Source organism: Gadus chalcogrammus, chromosome 1 (genome assembly GCF_026213295.1).
Source record: "Gadus chalcogrammus isolate NIFS_2021 chromosome 1, NIFS_Gcha_1.0, whole genome shotgun sequence".
Taxonomy (NCBI): Eukaryota; Metazoa; Chordata; class Actinopteri; order Gadiformes; family Gadidae; genus Gadus; species Gadus chalcogrammus.
In genome coordinates this window covers 11667913-11686458 of record NC_079412.1, presented here as the reverse complement: position 1 = coordinate 11686458, position 18546 = coordinate 11667913, and the positions used below count along the sequence as shown (strand labels likewise).

General features: G+C 45.6%; 1 protein-coding gene across 1 annotated transcript; it reads right to left on the bottom strand.

Moving 5' to 3' along the window:
- Window positions 1-8959: 8959 nt before the first annotated feature.
- On the bottom strand, window positions 8960-15630 carry abtb1 (ankyrin repeat and BTB (POZ) domain containing 1). Its single transcript, XM_056589677.1, has 12 exons — window positions 15427-15630; window positions 14638-14700; window positions 14473-14528; window positions 13951-14095; window positions 12884-13043; window positions 12057-12102; window positions 11860-11976; window positions 11628-11740; window positions 11428-11526; window positions 11163-11330; window positions 10529-10729; window positions 8960-10294 (listed from the first exon to the last, which is right to left on the bottom strand). Exons 1-12 carry the CDS (start codon window positions 15480-15482, stop codon window positions 10088-10090), a joined length of 1431 nt encoding a protein of 476 aa, XP_056445652.1. The 5' UTR covers window positions 15483-15630; the 3' UTR covers window positions 8960-10087.
- Window positions 15631-18546: the final 2916 nt, after the last annotated feature.

The window sequence follows — 18546 nt, the reverse complement described above, 5'->3', positions numbered from 1 at the left end:
TTAATTCAATTTTACAGCCATCTTCAACCTGGCACCAGTCATTGAATAACGTCAAATTTGTCTTTGGATGTGAATGCCTTCCTCACTGGGACTAAATCCCTCTTATTTCGTTGCAATCCTGTAAAGAGATCTTCTTGGCAACAACTGATTAATTTAGACCTTTTGTATCCGCCAGCAGGCCTATGTCCTTTTGTTACATAATAGTTGGGGCCTTTTAAGCAAGTATCGTTTGAGGTTTAAGACAAGAGCAGGCTGAGTAAACAAGGTAAAATACGAGTTCATCGTTCAATGGCCGTAAAATTATTAGAAATCATTTATATGTTGTTTCAGTTTATTACCAGATGACATCAAAGGAAGATATTTGGAAAGGAATCAAAATAGGACCTCAACTACTAGCTTCTTGCATATATACATGTTGTTTACCTCATGCCAGTATCAGTGGCGGCGCCAGAAATAATTTGTTGCAGTTGCTTAACAGTTGCTGTATGAATTCAAGAGGTTGCTGGTCAAAAAAAAAAAACCTTGATCAAAACACCTGAATTTGGCAGAGACACGGCCGGGAAGACATTTTCGGCACGGGTTGGGGTGGTTGCGGTCCCGTACGAGGCAAGTTTACAGTACAGTAACAACACAGACTAATCGCACCACTGTGATTGAGTGTGATCGTATCATTTGACAGTTCAACGTGCGCTATCTTTCTCCCTCTCCCTCACACACGCACAGACATAAAGACGTAAAGACATAGAACAATATAGAGGAAGATCTTTAAGAAGGCCAACATGAAAATAGCCCAGCGGCATGTACACATTCACTGCTAGTCCAGGTGGCACTGCGGCCACACGATAACAAACAACATAGTTCAATCAACAGCCCGTCAGCAGTCCCCCAACTACAAGGTTAGCTGTCCTCAATAGTGGTGAATTGCACATCTCAGACCCACCGTCGCCACGGTACATTCCAAAGCATTCACATTAGTTGCGCGATACGTCTCAAATGTAGGCCTATGTGGAACATTAATACAATAGTTGCTATTATTGTTGATACTATTGTAGCGACCCTGGGATTGTAATGTTATTCTTGTGTGTTATTCTTGTTATTGGGTCAGCTGGGGGGGGGCCTTGGAGGAACAGGAGGGTGAGGGCCTGCACGCGAGTGAGACCGTGTTGCCGGGGTAACCGGGGTTTGTTTGGGTCCGTTTTAGAGCAGTTGTTTTCTATGTTGTTACAATGTTACGGGTTTGAGTGACCTGGTTTTTGGTCCATTAAAACTACCTTCAACTAATGACTCGACATGATTATGTCACCGGCGAGGTCGTTACATTGGTGTCTGAAGTGAAACTATTTTATTTTTATTTTTATTTATTTTTTCTCTGTCCTGCTGTGCTCGGCGAGTAGGCTGAAGTTGCGATCGCCGTTAGCTCCGTTTTTGTTGTGGCTTGTTCTCTGCAACAATAATGCTTCCTGCGGACTGTCGGGTGAAGATAGAGATGGACGACTACGGCGAGGGGGCATGTGGAGAAGCCTCGGAGTCTCTGGTGAGGGGTAGAACCCAACGGGAACCGGCCGCCGTGGAAAAAGATGATTTTTCACGCATAGTTCGCAGCGCCGACTGCCCGTGGCCACCACAAGACGGCGACAGACATGGCGGCGCCTTTCTTACATCAAGCCCGGTGTCCATCAAGACGCCTAGATACACCGGTAAGGCTGACTGGGAAGCTTTCCACGCGCAATTTGAACTTTTAGCCGATGCTGCCGGATGGTCAGTGAAGGTCAAAGCGCTGCAGCTTGCAATGTGTCTGGCGGACGACGCATTGTCTTGTTTGTTGCTGCTTAGCCCAGAGGACAGGGGGGACTATGTTGCCCTAGTGGGGGCACTAAGGAGGCGTTTTGGACTATGTGTTAAGCCGGGGCTAATGCGCTCAGAACTCTGTAATAGGCGCAGGAAGCCTGGGGAGACGCTGCGGGCCCTGGCCAACGATATCGAGAGCCTGTCTCGGCGAGCATACGCCCACATGCCGCCAGCCGTGCAGAGCGAACTCGCTCGGGATCAGTTTCTCCAGGCCCTTTCCCCTACAGAACTACGCATTCAGACCCAGCTAGCCCACCCGCAGACTTTGCAAGAGGCCTTGGAGATGGCCATAGAGAGGGAGCTGGTGTGGGCTGGAGCAATCGACGGTCATCCTGCTCCTCAGCCGATGGTGAGATCGGCGAGGGAGAGGAGTGAGGACTCACAGAAGCCAGCCTGGGTGGACGAGCTCACTGAACTCGTCCGCGCTGTCTCTATGCAGGCGGACCGCCGCCCCCCGTCTCGTCGAGAGCAGAGGGTCTGCTGGGGCTGCGGGCAGCCTGGCCACCTTGTCAGAGAGTGCCCTACAACTGTGAGAGCCCAGGGAAACGGGTCAGGGTCCGCGTAATTGGGGAGACGCGAGGCCCTGCTCCCTTACCCCCGCCGTCGTCGTCTGGAGGAGCCCATCATCACAGCCGGGGGGGCGGGGCTCCACCCCCCCCAGAAGCAGACGACAACATCCTGGAGCCTGTTGTCGTGGTGGGGCGGACCTGGGCGGGGGACTTTTGTCATGTTCCTGTCACTGTTGAGGGGGTGGCCTGTTTGGCTTTAGTCGATACGGGGTCTACTGTGACCCTGGTGAGGCCAGACATTTTGCCGACCTGGACGGTACTCCAACCTACAACCGTGCAGCTCCGCACAGTCACGGGGGAGAGGGCTCCCATGAAAGGGAAGGGGTTGTTGTCCATCTGCGTAGGGGGAAAGACTGTCCTCCACCCAGTGTGGGTAGCAGCTGTGCAGGACCCCTGTATCCTAGGGTTGGACTTCCTGCGGTGCACTGGCTGCCAGCTGGACCTTGAGAGGGGGGCGATTGGCTTCCAAGGAGGGCCCACAGTCTATATGGCCCCGCCAAACACCTCCTACATCCGGCCCCCACCGACAACAGCTCAGATGGAACAGTCACACGTCACCGGCCCCCTTCACCCCCTTGCAAAGACCTTCCAACCACCCTGTCTTCCCGATCCCTGTCCATTGTCTCAGTCCTCCTCCTGCAACCCTTCCCCCTCCCTCCCACCCCCTTGTGTCAATGTTTCGGCTCCTACAGACTACTCCCTTGCCACCCCAGCACCCCACCCCATGAGCCTGGGCCCCTTCCCCTGCCCTGCCCAGCTTCCTCAGACAGGTGAGGAGACTGTGCTGTCGACTGTGCGGGCAATTTGGCAGGGGCACTGTGATGGACTAGACCCTCAACAGCAGGAGCAGCTGTGGCTACTACTGGCAGAGTTTAAGGACAGCTTTGCCTTGAACGAGAGCGATGTGGGTCAGACGCACCTGGTGCAGCATGAGATCGACACTGGGGATGCCAGGCCCATCAGAATGCGCCCGCGTCGCCTGCCCTTGGCCCGCCAGGAGGCTGCGGACCAGGCGCTGTGGGAGATGCAGCAGGCAGGCCTCATAGAGCCCTCAGATAGTCCCTGGGCAGCAGCCGTGGTGATGGTGCCTAAGAAGGGGGGTAAGTGGAGATTCTGTGTCGACTACAGGCCACTTAACGCAGTGACGAAGAAGGACTCCTACCCCATCCCGCGCATTGATGAGGCCTTAGATGTCGTAGCTGGGTCGTCCTGGTTCTCCTCACTCGATCTCCGCTCTGGCTACTTCCAGTGCCCTCTCGCCCCTGACGCCAGACCCAAGACTGCATTCTGCACTAGCAGAGGACTGTGGCAGTTTCGGGTCCTCCCTTTCGGCCTCTGCAATGCACCTGCGACCTTCGAGAGGCTGATGGACAGAGTGCTCGCCGGCATCCCCCGGCAGCAGTGTATCGTCTACCTGGATGATATACTGGCACACGGGGGCTCCTTCGAGACAGCACTTGCCTCGCTGCGTCAGGTTCTGGAGAGAGTAGCTGCGGCGGGCTTGAAGCTCCATCCTGATAAGTGCCATTTCCTGAGGAGAGAGGTAACTTTCCTTGGGCACAGGGTGGGGGAAGAAGGCATTAGCACCATGGAGGACAAAGTGCAAGCTGTCCAGGACTGGCCCACCCCCACTGACACCAGACAGCTGAAAAGCTTCCTCGGACTGGCGTCTTACTACAGACGCTTTGTGAGGGGCTTCTCCTGTGTGGCCGCTCCCCTGTTCCGCCTGCTACAGAAGGACAGGGAGTTTGTGTGGGCAGAGGATTGCCAGTCTGCTTTCGAGACACTCAAGGGAGCTCTCACCAAAGCCCCGGTGCTCTCCCCTCCTGACCCTGCCCTGCCCTTCATCCTGGACACGGACGCTAGTAACGTTGGCAATGGCGCCGTGCTGGCACAGGAGGGGCCGGAAGGGGAGCGGGTGGTGGCGTACTACAGCAGGACATTTAACAAAGCGGAACGCCGCTACTGCGTCACTCGCCGCGAGCTGCTGGCCATCGTTAGAGCTGTACGCCACTTCAAATATTACCTCTGTGGCCGTCACTTCACTGTAAGGACCGACCACTCCGCGCTCCAGTGGCTCATGTCTTTCAAGGAGCCAGAAGGGCAGGTCGCACGGTGGATCGAGGAGCTGCAGTCCTACAGCTTCAGTGTGGTGCACAGGGCAGGGGTACGCCATGCTAATGCAGACGCCCTCTCCCGACGCCCCTGCAGTCAGGATGGCTGCCGCAACTGTGAAAGGAGGGAGAGCCGCGAGAAGGAGCTGTGCAGCCAGGAGGAGGGATGTTCTGCGGTGGAGGTGGCGTCCCCAGTCTGCTGTGAGCTCCGGGAGGTCGACACCGCAGGATGGAGACGGCAGCAGGAGGAGGATGCAGACCTTCGACCAGTGCTCCAGTGGTTGGACCAACAGCGGCGGCCCCCATGGGAAGAAGTGGCCGTTCTCTCCCTGGTCACCAAGGGACTGTGGGCTAAGTTCGAGGCCCTGCGACTGTGGGATGGCGTGCTTCAGCGGGCCTGGAAGGAACCCGCCACCGGAGAGGTGAGGTGGCAGGTGGTGGTGCCTCACTCTCTGCGTGGGGAAGTGCTTCAAGCGGTCCATGGTGCCGTGGGCTCAGGTCACTTTGGGGTGACAAAGACCCTGCGTCGCCTCCGCCTTGGCTTCTACTGGGGGCAGCACAAGAGGGACGTCGAGGACTTCTGTCGCCGCTGTGATGGCTGCACAGCCCGCAAAGGCCCCACGGAAAGGTCCCATGCCCAGCTACAGCAGTTCCCTGTGGGGTTCCCTATGGAGAGGGTTGGGGTGGATGTGGTGGGCCCGCTACCCTGCACAGAGAGGGGGAACAAGTATGTCCTCACGGCCATGGACTATTTTACCAAGTGGCCGGAGGCGTACGCTCTGCCTGACCAGGGGGCGGAGACCATAGCGGACGCTTTGGTCGGGGGGATGATTAGCCGTTTTGGGGCAGCGGAGTCTATCCACAGTGACCAGGGGAGAAATTTTGAATCCCGTGTCTTTGCGGCTTTATGTAGCAGGCTGGACATGCAGAAGAGCCGTACTACCCCCCTGCACCCACAGAGTGACGGCTTGGTGGAGCGATTTCATCGCTGTATGGAGCAGCAGCTGGCCATTGTCTCGGCTGAGCATCAGCGGGACTGGGACAATCATCTGCCTCTGGTGTTAATGGCATACAGGTCAGCTGTCCAGGAGTCGACGTCCTGCACGCCTGCTCTGCTGATGTTGGGCAGGGAGCTTCGCACCCCAGCTGACCTGGCGTTTGGCCGGCCGCCCGATTCTCCCCCTGTTCCTCCCGGCCCAGAGTATGCCAGGAGACTCCAGGACCGCCTGGAGACGGCTCACTCCTTCGCCAGGGGACAGCTGCTGAGCGCAGGGGTGAGGCAGAAAAGGAACTATGATGTGCGTTCCCGTGGCAGGCACTTTGAGGCTGGGGAGCTGGTCTGGACCTACAGCCCGCAAAGAAAGAAGGGAAGATGCCCAAAGCTCGATAGCGAGTGGATCGGGCCATGCAGGGTCCTTGAGAGGATGGGGGAGGTGGTGTACAGGGTCCAGCTACCACCTCGGGGAAGGAGGGTGGCTCTCCACAGAGACCGGTTGGCCCCTTATCGAGGCACCGCCACACCTCAACCTACTCCAGCGAGCCCTACAGCTCCCCGCACCGGTGCGAATGGGCCCCGGACACGCACACCTCAGTGTTCTGGCCCTGGGTCCCCACCTTACCCTATCCTTGTCTCCCCTCCCTGTCGATCACCACAGTCAGCAACTTGGCCCCCAACCCCCCCCCACCCATTCCCCCTGCTCGCCCCCGGGCCTGACACTCGTGGGCCCCTCTCGCCCCCAGGCGCTTCTCCCCAGCCCCCCGTGGCCCCAACGCGGCCTCGTAGGGAGAGGAGAGCGCCGGGTCGCTTCCGAGACTTTGTTTGTTCCCTCGAGGACGAGGAACTTTGAAGGGGGGAGGCAATGTAGCGACCCTGGGATTGTAATGTTATTCTTGTGTGTTATTCTTGTTATTGGGTCAGCTGGGGGGGGGGCCTTGGAGGAACAGGAGGGTGGGGGCCTGCACGCGAGTGAGACCGTGTTGCCGGGGTAACCGGGGTTTGTTTGGGTCCGTTTTAGAGCAGTTGTTTTCTATGTTGTTACAATGTTACGGGTTTGAGTGACCTGGTTTTTGGTCCATTAAAACTACCTTCAACTAATGACTCGACATGATTATGTCACCGGCGAGGTCGTTACACTATTATACTTCATAATACTTCTATTAAGGGCGGATCATACCAGGCTACGATAAACCCATCCTTTGGCATGAGCCAAACCTATAATCTAGTTCTACTTCAAAACAAATCACATGGGCCCCAAGTCAATATGCTGCGACGGGCAAACTTAATAACCAAACGGCCTACCTTAAATCGATGTCTTGATCACAGGACTTCTTGCAATATTCCACTTTATCCATACGGTTTAACACACCAACCTTGCTAGCAACCATGTGATAACATTGTATTGCTAATTCAGAACTGTGTAGGCTACAATATTTTCTTCCGTTTCTTGACCTCAGCATAACCCCCCTCCGAACAACTACCAAGTCCAACACAAGTCTGGCTATTAACGAGCCCATCCTCAGCCTCGCCATCGCGAGTCGTGTTTGAACTTGATTTCTTTCGAAATAGTAAAAACTTGTCCATATTTTTTAAGCGCCAACGAGCCGGCAACGAACATCTCTGACTGATAATCTCGCCGCGAGATGTCCGCATATTTGAAATGTTATTTATTTTTCGTAAGACTATGCTATTAATGAAATTATTGTTTCATGTACATTAAATAATAATTAATTAATATTGTACATATTGCTTGGGATAGTTTGTGTTAATTGTGCGTATGTTTTTTTTTAATCTGTTCATGTCACTTACAGAGTGTGCGCATGCCCAACGCTCGGGAACTGGATTTGAACGACAGTCACGGCCCTGAAATTTTGACGCTACTCACTTATGCACTTAATCTGGTGATTCATATGACAGGATTGGTCGGTATGGTGACGGGTACCGCATTCGGCCATAGGTTTAGTTGAACTTATTTAATACCATTTTACGGAAAATGGCATTATTTCAAATATGTTGTTTGAGTTTGTCAAAAAATCAGGGGTTGCTCTGGGGTTTCTGAGCAATTGCTTGGGGTTGCTATAGCAACGGCAAGCAACCGCTTGGCGCCGCCCCTGGCCAGTATACACAATGAGGATATTAATACATGTGAGCTGCATATATTGAACGCTATTATTGTTGCAAGAATGATTCCTCATTCGTAGTATGTGGTTCAAAGCAAAAATGATTCAAACTTGGTCTTGGATGTTATATTCAAATCACCCATGGCTCCTTGTTCAAATTATAAAAACACAAAATAAGAATTTCAGCTATTTTACATCCTCAGTTATTGAAAAACAAAAGACGTAGAAGTTGTTTGCAAGCTGTGATCGGCCTCCTATCATACTCTGCACTTGGGCTTAGTTCAGGTTTTAGTTACAACAAGCTAGGGAACTTACAATGTAGCCATTCATGTTTATTCCAAAGGAAAAGGCCAAAACAGGCGCAAAGCACTGATGCAGTGGGCTGAAATCTCCCACCATTTTAAAGACAAAAATAGCTCTTTAGGAAGGTGAATGAGGTACCAATGTTTGTAACATCTTGAACAAATCATAATTAAAGTTATAAAATATAAATGATGTATACACATTACATTAAGGAGTTTTCCAATGGCAACTGCTATTCCAGTTAGTTGGTCTGTATCGCTGCTATTTTGCAAAGTTTTCTGATCAAATATACTAGTCGACATGCTGCTACATGCAAACGGGAAATGCAATTTGACACCTAGAAGCCAACCATAGGTTATTTAGTTACTTCAGAACCAAATAATAGGTCTCAAGACTAGCAGCACATTTTGCTTAATTCGTGGCTTTCAGTATACTAATCCTGAACAGATGGTGTATTACAATATTTTGTAATAGGAATCACTGTTATGTAGGGAACTCTCCTATATTGTGTTTGGTTTTGCACAACTTGTTCCAATTTGTATAAAAAAGCCTGTCCACTGTTGTTTTAAAGCCTAGGCCTCCATTAAGTTTGTACTTCCGAAGGCCTCTTTGTACTTCTGAAGGTCTTTTGGTACTTCCGCAGGCCTTTTCAGATCAGGCTGATGGGGTTTACAATGGCAACAATACACCACGTGTAAGTGCATCTGTGCAAAGCTAAACAGTCCATTGCTAGCAAAACATACCAGTGACCTTGGCTTAACAGAAAAAAGGTCCACTGCCGTTGCAAGCGATGAAGCACATACAAAGAGAAATAGCGCCATCTACAGGAGCCGTTCTGAATAGTAAATGAATCGGACAAAAGAAAAAAAAAATATATATACCTTTTTATTCAACATACATTACATGATAGTGCCAAATAAAAAAAGAATACAAAGGGTTTTGCTGTCATGCTAACTAATGCAATTGAGGGAAATCCTGAATGCCTACATATGTTGTATTTTTAAATGATAGCCATGATAGCATCCATTGTAGTTTATTATGACTAGGTTAAAGATACCCGAAAGTAGGCAAAGGTCAGAAAAGGGGTCATATCTACATAAAACCTAGGTAAAGCGCATTAATGTTAAGTATTTTTTCTAGATCACTCAGAAATAACGGACCTCTTAATTCAGACTAATTCACTGGCATTGTTTGCCAAAATAAGCAGAGTGAATGTATTTGTACAGCGTATTATAGAAGTGTATCATACATGCCATACTCATAATATAGAGCTATGTCTACCATTAAACAAGGTAGCTAAGTAAGTTCAAGTCAATGCATGCATTTATAATAAGGTGACCAGATTCCTCAAATGAAAAACGGTGACATTTGTAGTTTGGCAGTTCCCCCCCCCCCCCCAAAATAGTTAATATTATTCCTAAAATGGGACATATTTACATTTAGCCTATTCTCACCATGGTAAATGTAGTACTGTAGTAACATATTGCGCTGTACTCCTGGCCCAACGCTTAACTATGATGTGTTTTAAGCTTTGGTAAACCAGCCAAAAAAACGAACTAAGGTAGGCAACTCAAATACCATACCATTCTATATGGTATTGATAGCCCATTGTTTATGATCGGTTATGCCTGCTTATGGTAAAAAGTTGTACGGTTAGATAAACCCCTTTGAAGAAAGTTTGCATCAAAGCCTCTCAGATAGACACGGGCCTAATGAGCAACTGTCTCAAAATTAATATTCATGATGAGTAAACCAGAACCTTTAAAAATCAATCAATATATTTGTACAATTATAACATTTTTAAGTGTGGACATTTCCGGGGGCAGCACCTTCAAGCAAATTTCCCTTGAAAGCTGGGATATCTGGTCACCCTTATTCATAATGCATTCATAAATAGATACCATACACAATATAAGCACTTCTACGCTTTTGCTGCCGAATTCTTTGACCAATGAGAAAAAAAAGTACACGTCAGCCCAAAAACTTCAAGCATTCGCTTTTTTCCCCAACAATTCTATACATTTTCCATTCAAAACATTTAAAAAACCTTCCATAAGGCCACTTAAAGGACAGGTCTGATCCAATAGGGAGAGCGTCATTCAAAGCAGTGTATGCAAGACGATGCCTGGCTGACACTTAACACTCGAGTCCGATGCTGACCAGTAGCTGCTCCAGCACTTGCAGCTTCTGGTTGGCCTCCTCGATGGCACTGTACGTCTGGACGTTAGTGGTGATGTGGTAGCGGATGTCGTCCACCAGGGGGATGGAGTCCATATCCTGGCGATCCACTACAGACCTAGCATCCTCTTGGATCATCTCTGCAAACTCAGCACTATTCACAAGCTGGGAAAACACAGAAATGTCTGGTTAAATATAGTGGAGCGAGATGTAGCAAAATGGGTGTTATGGTCATTTTAAGCCAAAATGATCTTGTCCAGTGTGAAAAATTGAAACAAATACAAATGTACGTGTTTCGTGTTTGCGATATATTCTCTGAGTCCCAGCAGAAAATGTAAACAAACATCATGCACGGCATCAGCACCTAGTGCCAACACAGACACAGAACGAGACGTTCACCTTCTCTATGATCTTGGCCATCAGCTCTTTGCACTGGTCCTCCAGGCGCGAAAGGCTGAAGAGCTTGGCCGTCTTCCAGATCTCCAGAACATTGTCCTCACATACAGTCTTAGCCAGCGCGGCTCCACACAGGCGCTTCAGGCCTGGGAGCAGATACATGTCGGCCACGTACAACATGTCCAGCACGTTGTCGGGGAATAACTGGACACAGAAAAATCACTGATTCATCGTGAATTAATGATTATGTAAAACTACCTTGGGCAGCCTTAGGTATTCCCTTGGTATATTTTTAAATGTCAAGTACTGTTAGGTATGGGCACAGAACATATATTGGAAAAGGCTGTGGGTCTGGTTGGCGATACAGACATTGCTCATCTTCAACATAGCCTAATACTGGTGATAAGGTTTTGGTGAGAGGGCATAAACGTTTTACAACAAATTTTGTCAAGAAAATGCCATTGTGTGTTTGCAAGGAGTATTCGAATAATTTAGGATACATATCCCGATGGAGGGCTAACTACTTCTGGCAAGCGTTACTAGTCAGTATTTCAACTTCCAGTTATTAGCTCAGTGTTTTCAGATATGTTAGATGAATGCAGATGCAAGCAGTGTGTTGCCATGTGAGCGACCTTACCTCAGTATCATCACCGTAGATGTAGTAAAGGAGGCAGATAAACACTTCATAGGAGATGTTGTGGAGCGTGAGCACTGGGACGTTGGGCTGGGAGGTCAGTATTTCTCCCTCACTGAAATGGTCCTCCAACATAGCTTTAAAGTAGTCGCTACGTACGCAGAAAAATGCCTATAACACATGCACACATAAACAGCTTGCCGGCCATCGAACCAAGCCAGGGTCACAAGACAGGAAAACATTGGATAAAACCTGACGGTGGAAATACCTTGTGACATAAGAAATTGTACCCTTCCACTTTGAAGGCAATGTCCGGGTAAGTGGGGTAGTCATCGGTTATGATAAAAGGAAGCTGACCACATCCAACCTGTTAAAAATACACAATAAATGTATGAGCTTAAAGAGCCCTCACTGAATATGTTAAAAAAAGTACATGGTCACTCATGACGAGATATCCTGATCCTTTACTCTTAATTCTGCAGGCAGGGCACCCACTGCCAGCTGCAGCATATGGTCCTGCAGCCGATCGCTGTGAGGTCCAAGGGTAAGCACCTTCACACAGATTCCAGGTTTATTGGAAACTACAGGATATTAAAGACAACAGCACAAGAGATGTGAGTTACTGATAATCAAAAGATCGCCAAACTTAATGTAATACCTAACCATATTGATGCATAAGAAGCGTAAGACAAGTTCTTACCATATTCATACACCTGTTTACATTTATGCTGAAGGTCCTCTGTAAGGTCATCCATTTTACACTGTTTAGCCAGCAGTCTGCAGTCTTCAATAAAGCTTACGTTGATGTCCATACGTCCTTCGAGGAACAACTATTATTATTATTACACCAAACAAGAATTTTTAAGGCATGACAGAAAAAGAAGGCTCAATATCTACCTGTGTAGATATACTGCAGGAGCGCTCCAAAAGCTGCAGGGTTTATCTGTAAAAAGGAATTATTTCATTTTAATCTCATTATGCTTCTGTTTTATCAAGTTGTTTGATCAAGCTTCATAGTCAAAGCACTTAAGGGTGCAGTGTGTAGGATTTGGTGGCATCTAGCGGTGAGGTTGCAGATTGCAACCGACTGAATATCCCCCCTTCCCTCTCTTCCTCTCACCCCTCCTTCCAATATAATAGGCAAAGCTATGGTGGCCTATACTGGCCTGTATGGTATCAGTAGGTGCATCCAAACTTATCCATCCTTTACGACAGCGTCAAGCCAATGTAATGAGGTTCCTTAATCGATTTATACATTTTGATCATTGTTATTTGAAAACGCCTCCTCTCTAGAGCCGTTATTCTGTTCTGGGCTACTGTAGAAACATGGTGGTAAAACGTGGCGGGCTCGGTGGAAGAGGACCTGCTCCCTATGGAGATCCAAAGCCATTCTCAGGTAACAAAAACACAACGATTCTTCCGGATTTGACACAAATACAAAATACTTAACAATATTATATTCCATTTCCGCAAAGTACATTCCGCTTGATGCCAATAAAACACTCAGCTTTAAAAATGCATTTGAATATTATCAAAGTCCATTATGTGTTTAACTGGCAGTCAGCTGGTACTAGCAATAACGTGGTAAAGTTTTCAATGTTTCTCCAACACCTCTACCAGCCCCAAGGATTTACCAGACTGGCCATGCTTAGCTTCCAGAGAAACCAGCAGTTCAAGGCCGGTGGCTAAGGAAATGGCTGACTCTGGTGTCAATTAGGTCTTACCAAAGGGTGTTTGAGTGTGATCAAGTTCTTTCCTTTCCACTTGGTTTCAAACATTGTCGTGAAGTACTCGGATCGTGCACTGAGAACACAGCGGTGAGCCAGGAATATCTCGCCATGGATCATGAACTTTACATCACTGTGCTGTCCCTGCTCAAGTATCCTGGAAATTAAATTAACAGCATACAAGGAATATATAGGTTACATTGGGGAGAGCCTGGTTATCCAGTCAACTAGTGAAAATCTATAGTCTTTGTTGCTTGATTTGAAAGCAAACATGACAAAGCATTCCCTCATCTCTTTTATGTTTATGTCTCAATAAGTATTTTCTACCTGGGTTTCTTGCCCCACTACGACTGCAGGTGGTACATGCAATAAACAATTATATAGATAATTGAAAATCAATATGTTCTAAATATTGTTCAGTAAATATATCATTATGGCTTGTTATTATTTAAGAAACAGTGTTGCCTTGTGCATTCCATCATACGTTTTAGATTGTAATGTTTCCACCGATTCTTTGTGTCATTTTGTGTTTGCTAAGTAAAAAACACTAGGAGCATAAGCAGCATTGCTTACTTTTTCTTTCCACTGTTTCCTACAGGCCATGACCTCTAGTCTAAAAATCTAATTATATATTTTCAATTACATTAGATTTTTTAGCCCTTTATCAAAGTTAGAATTCAGAAAAAAAAAAAAGTGTATAAAGTTGATCTGGCATAATTTGCTCAGCCATGGCAGTGTTAAATTATTTTCCTGTTTGCATAAGGGGATCGCGAATGGTCTTGATGTCAATTTAGTGTCACACCATGATTACAGTGTCAAAGGGCTTAGCAAGCCATATGTATTTTTCTCAGCCACTACAATGTTTATATTTTTTTACAGTTTGCTCTACGAAAGGTCTTGTTGACCCTATGGTGTATATACACCTTAAGTCAAAGGTTGGGAACCAGTGGACTACATGACAATGTAAACACTTAATACACCTATTGTGATGGGCTGGGAAACTGTCAAATCATAATTATCTGAATGATTCCCAAATTAATTACAACTAAGCAATTGAGCCTTACATGTGCAGGAAGTAGTCAAAGTAGTCCCGTTGCATTGTTTTGGCAGTAATGCACTTGTGTTCTTTGAGCAGACGTCGAATAGAGTCTTTCAGGGAGCCGTACACACACCTCTCTCCATCGAATGTGTTGGCTTCGCATTTGGCACCTGAAATCATAGAGTTGGAACCACTCTTGACCTTCTGAACGTGATAATTATACGAGACCAATCCAGGTCACAACCAGCAACGGAACACCGTATTACGATGAAAAAGCATAAATAATGATAAATTAGTGGGAATTTATTGATCAAACATGTTTACAATATGCAAAATAAACCTTAGTTTTTTAAATATAGTGATTTTAAATTGTGTTTTGTCTGACCCTCTGGGGGGTATTTGGCTCATCCTTTTTGAAGTGAACACATACCATACATTCATGCACACCCTATTAAAGACACTTTACATACCTGTTCCGTTGGCTCATCCTTTTTGAAGTGAACACATACCATACATTCATGCACACCCTATTAAAGACATTACATACCATGAGCCAACAGGTACTGGACAAGTTCTTCATGACCACAGAGGCAAGCACAATACCTGAAGAACAACAAAGGTTAACATTACAAATAGATTGAGTAGAAACCATAGAGGTAAAACTGCAAAGAAAGCATCCACATAACGTTACATCTTATGACGTCATACTCACAGTGGGGTGCAGTCCCATTTATCCCTCAAATTAATGTCCACGTCTCGTTCTTCAACAAGATACCTTTTTAGAAAAAAAACATAGTGTTTTGCAATAAATAAATAAATAATGCATTGTAAGAAATTATTGCAATATAATAAAAGCTGAAAGAGAAAATAAGCACATCTAAAATACATAATAAATAAATGTAAAAAATTTGGTCCAAACACACGGTACAGATATTAATAGTAATACATCCTCCGGTCATGTTACTGCTACTACCAGTAAACATCTTTGGAACTACCGACATGCAACAGAAGCCAGCCCTGGTCGAAAACTAAAAGAAGGCGATCACTCTTTTTGATTAAGCTGGTATCGAAAACAAAACTTTTACGATACGGCTGCAAACCGTGATGTTATTAAAAGCAACATATAACTTATTATTCACCTACCGCTGTGCAAGTAAACATTTGCTTGTAGCTGCTACTGCTATTGAGATGAACGAGTAATAGGCTACAGCGAACAGAGAGCGATAATTAAAGGCACTATGACCGTAGTTCACCACTATGGATGCAGTAAGGGTGTTGTGAGAAATGTAAACAAGCTGTCACCTCCGCCATGTCCCACAACATGAACAGTGACCATGGGGACTCCGACTAACATACCCAATTGTGATTGGGTATGTTAGTCGGTCTTGGTGCCACTAAACTTAAAGAAAAAACGCAATAAAATGACATATTTAAAGAGCCCGGAAACCAGCTGAGCCAGGACTGTGCAGTACTGAGTTGTCAACAACGATTTGGTCGTTACCTGACTCTAGAAATGTCCCCCTTCTTGCAGCTGGAAAATAACTCGTATCCGTCCATAATCGATGCAGCGTTTTCAGTTCTCTTTTATACATTGAAACGGCCCAACTCTCGATCAGTTTGTACCTGTTTACTGTCAGGTAAAGGGTGCAACTTTCAGATTGTTTTGCTCTGCGTATCTGTGACTCCCAATGCTTGGTTTAGGAATGCAGTGGTCATGTGACTAAAAGGGGAGGAGCTATTGCCACAATGATCCCCTTCAGAAAATGGCTTGAAAACGGGTTGGTTGGTCGGTTTTACTACAGATTTGAATGGTTTTGCATCAATATTCAGCCATCGTATTTGATGAGTCTCCAGATGCTTGGTTTGAACTTCACATTTACCTTCATATTTTTCAAGAAACCTTGGTTTTAAAACGACAAAACCATCTCTTCAGAAAGCAACTGAACTGAATAAAGTAATATAGTATTTTGGACACATAATACCCAATAAATGTGATAAACAATTTTAATTGTACACAACTTTAAACAATTATTTGGAAGCAGTTTTTTGGACATTTAAAAAAATTGCACATTTGGTATGCTGATTGATTACCTAGAATTAGGCTCTAACTAAGTATTTCGTCAGTACAAATGCCATAAAATATGGAAGGACTTAGCTGAGTCTGGTATGATGTCCCGTCTAAATGCCACAATCCTAAATGAGAAAGTTATACATATGACATTATACAAAATAAATCAGCAACCTTGTTTATCCTGATTTCATTACAACTTCATTGCATATTACTTCTACACAATGTATAGGCCATGATGAAGGCCAACATACCTTCTGGAGCAGGGGCTAAGATCATATGGCAGTGGTTGTTGCTGACCAACAAGTCTAAAAATAGACTGTATCAACAAAATGAACACAAAATAGTTGATACTATAATGCAAATATATTTCTGAGACACAAAGTTACATTTACCAATTGGACAACTCTAGGGCAATTTCCAGGTGAACAATATCTATTTAACAAAATCTAAAATCAGAGTAGATAATGAAATGCCTGAAAAGGGAATATAAATAAGACAAATTCTTTCCAGCCTAAAATGTCATGAAGAATTTGCAATGAACTTACCCAAAGGTTGAATTGTAATTACGTAAACTCTCACGTGGCTGTCCTAAAATACATTTCAAGTTATTAAATGTCTATACGGCTGTGGCAACTGAAAAGGTTCCTGAGCCCAGGTCTAAAGCAAACAAGTTCTGTCCTAGTATTGAATTACCTCGAACATGAGCAGGTGTATATCATTTCTTATAAAATGTCTATCCACACATCAGTTTTCCATTTGACTTTGAGAACGACCCTGTGCCGTTCATCCAGATCCTTGGTACTCACATGGTCGGGTGTGTACAGGTATCAGAACAATGTCGACCAGAACTGAAACAAACCAGTCTGTCAAACCGCTTTTAACTTGGCATGTTAAACATGACTTACGTACAATGGAATCCAATACAGAACATGGTTTATCTCCTAAGTGCTTTTGAATTATTGGATAGGGGGTCAAAATATCTGATGTTTCTGAGCATATACCAGAGAAGGGTGTGGGTTGAGTGATGTGTAATGTGGCAGTAAGGAAGCCCTACCTATGCTGTATGGTTTACAGTACAGGATTTTGTGCTCCTAAGCAAAGGCATCCACAAAGTCTACCATGCTGGTCTTGATATTGATAGCTGTCAGCACAACCACATCATCTCTTCCAGGAGATTAAAACGTTAAAATGTGTGAATTAACAAGCTATACTACACAGCACAATGTGTTGGCATTTGACCATCACCATAGGAGCATTTGACCATCACTAGCTGAAGCAGGAGCTTTTGACCATAGCTGAAGCAGGAGCATTTGACCATCAATAGCTAGAGCAGCATTTGACTATCACTAGCTGCAGCATTAGGAGCATTTGACTATCACTAGCTGCAGCACTAGGAGCATTTGACTATCACTAGCTGCAGCATTAGGAACATTTGACTATCACTAGCTGCAGCACTTGACCATCACTAGCATCACTAGCAAAGGTTCATCACTAACAAAATCTTTATGGCTGAGAAAAAGTTAGGTTGATGCTCAGAGAATATGATGTACTACAGTGAAAATCGAACTGAGACATTAACCATAATCATTATCCATCCTAATTGTGGGATGTACTTGATATGTTGCCACACCCTCCCACTGGAACTGGAACCAAGCACATCTGACAGGCTAGCACACTCCCATCATTTAAACAGGCCCTCAAAACCCACCTTTCAACACATAACCTCTTTCCATTCCCTCCCTCCTTTGAACTATACCTTGTTTTATCAACCTATTTCAGTTTTTTTGGCTACCTATTTTATTTTATCGTATTTAATCTCTTTACTTATATACGTTATTATTCAATTATTTTATTCTGTGTTCACCTTGTTAAGCGACATAAGTTGAATGTATTATTATTCTTTCTGACGACAGTGAAAGAAAGGCCAACTATATGTTACCCTTTCAAAGATAAGCTGTGCACTGAAAAATAAAAAACGTTTTGTGAAAATTCTGGGGCATATGAAAGGGTCAAAAGTTCAATAGTTTCTAGTAAATGAAATAGGTATTATTTAGAAGAATATATTCTTCGTATTTTAAGAGGGTAAAGACAATATTGGCAATGGCATGCTTGCTAAAGATTCTTGCTACACAAACATATGGCCAGACTGAGGCCCCGTCCACATGGAGCCGAAACGGGCGAAAACGATCCGGTTTCGTTTTATGCAGTTCAGGAATATCTCCGTAAAAAGACGGAGTCATTGCGAAACCGCATCGAGGCTGTAGAAACGCTGTAGTAAATATTCAAGGCGCTGGTTCTCCACAGAAAAAAGTGGAGTGCATACAGCCTGCGCGCATACACAGCCTGCGCGCTGTATACAAACATTCAGTCACGAGGAGATTCAACCTTTTAAATGGAGCAGAAATTCTTTTTAATGTAGAGTTAGTAATTCAATTCATCAAGGGGCTATATTTAAAGCCACAAAAAGAATACAAATAAAATAATAAATAAAAAATTTAACGCAACTCTGACGTCCCCCAGCTGGTGGGGGGCTAATGACGTCAACGTTTT

Coding starts and splice junctions, on each gene's coding strand:
- abtb1 (XM_056589677.1), bottom strand. CDS start 15,482: ATGGACGGATACGAGTTATTTTCCAGCTGCAAGAAGGGGGACATTTCT. Junction 14,096..14,472: donor CCAGTACCTGTTGGCTCATG/GTATGTAATGTC, acceptor CTATGATTTCAG/GTGCCAAATGCGAAGCCAAC. Junction 10,295..10,528: donor TGGCCAAGATCATAGAGAAG/GTGAACGTCTCG, acceptor GTGTTTTCCCAG/CTTGTGAATAGTGCTGAGTT.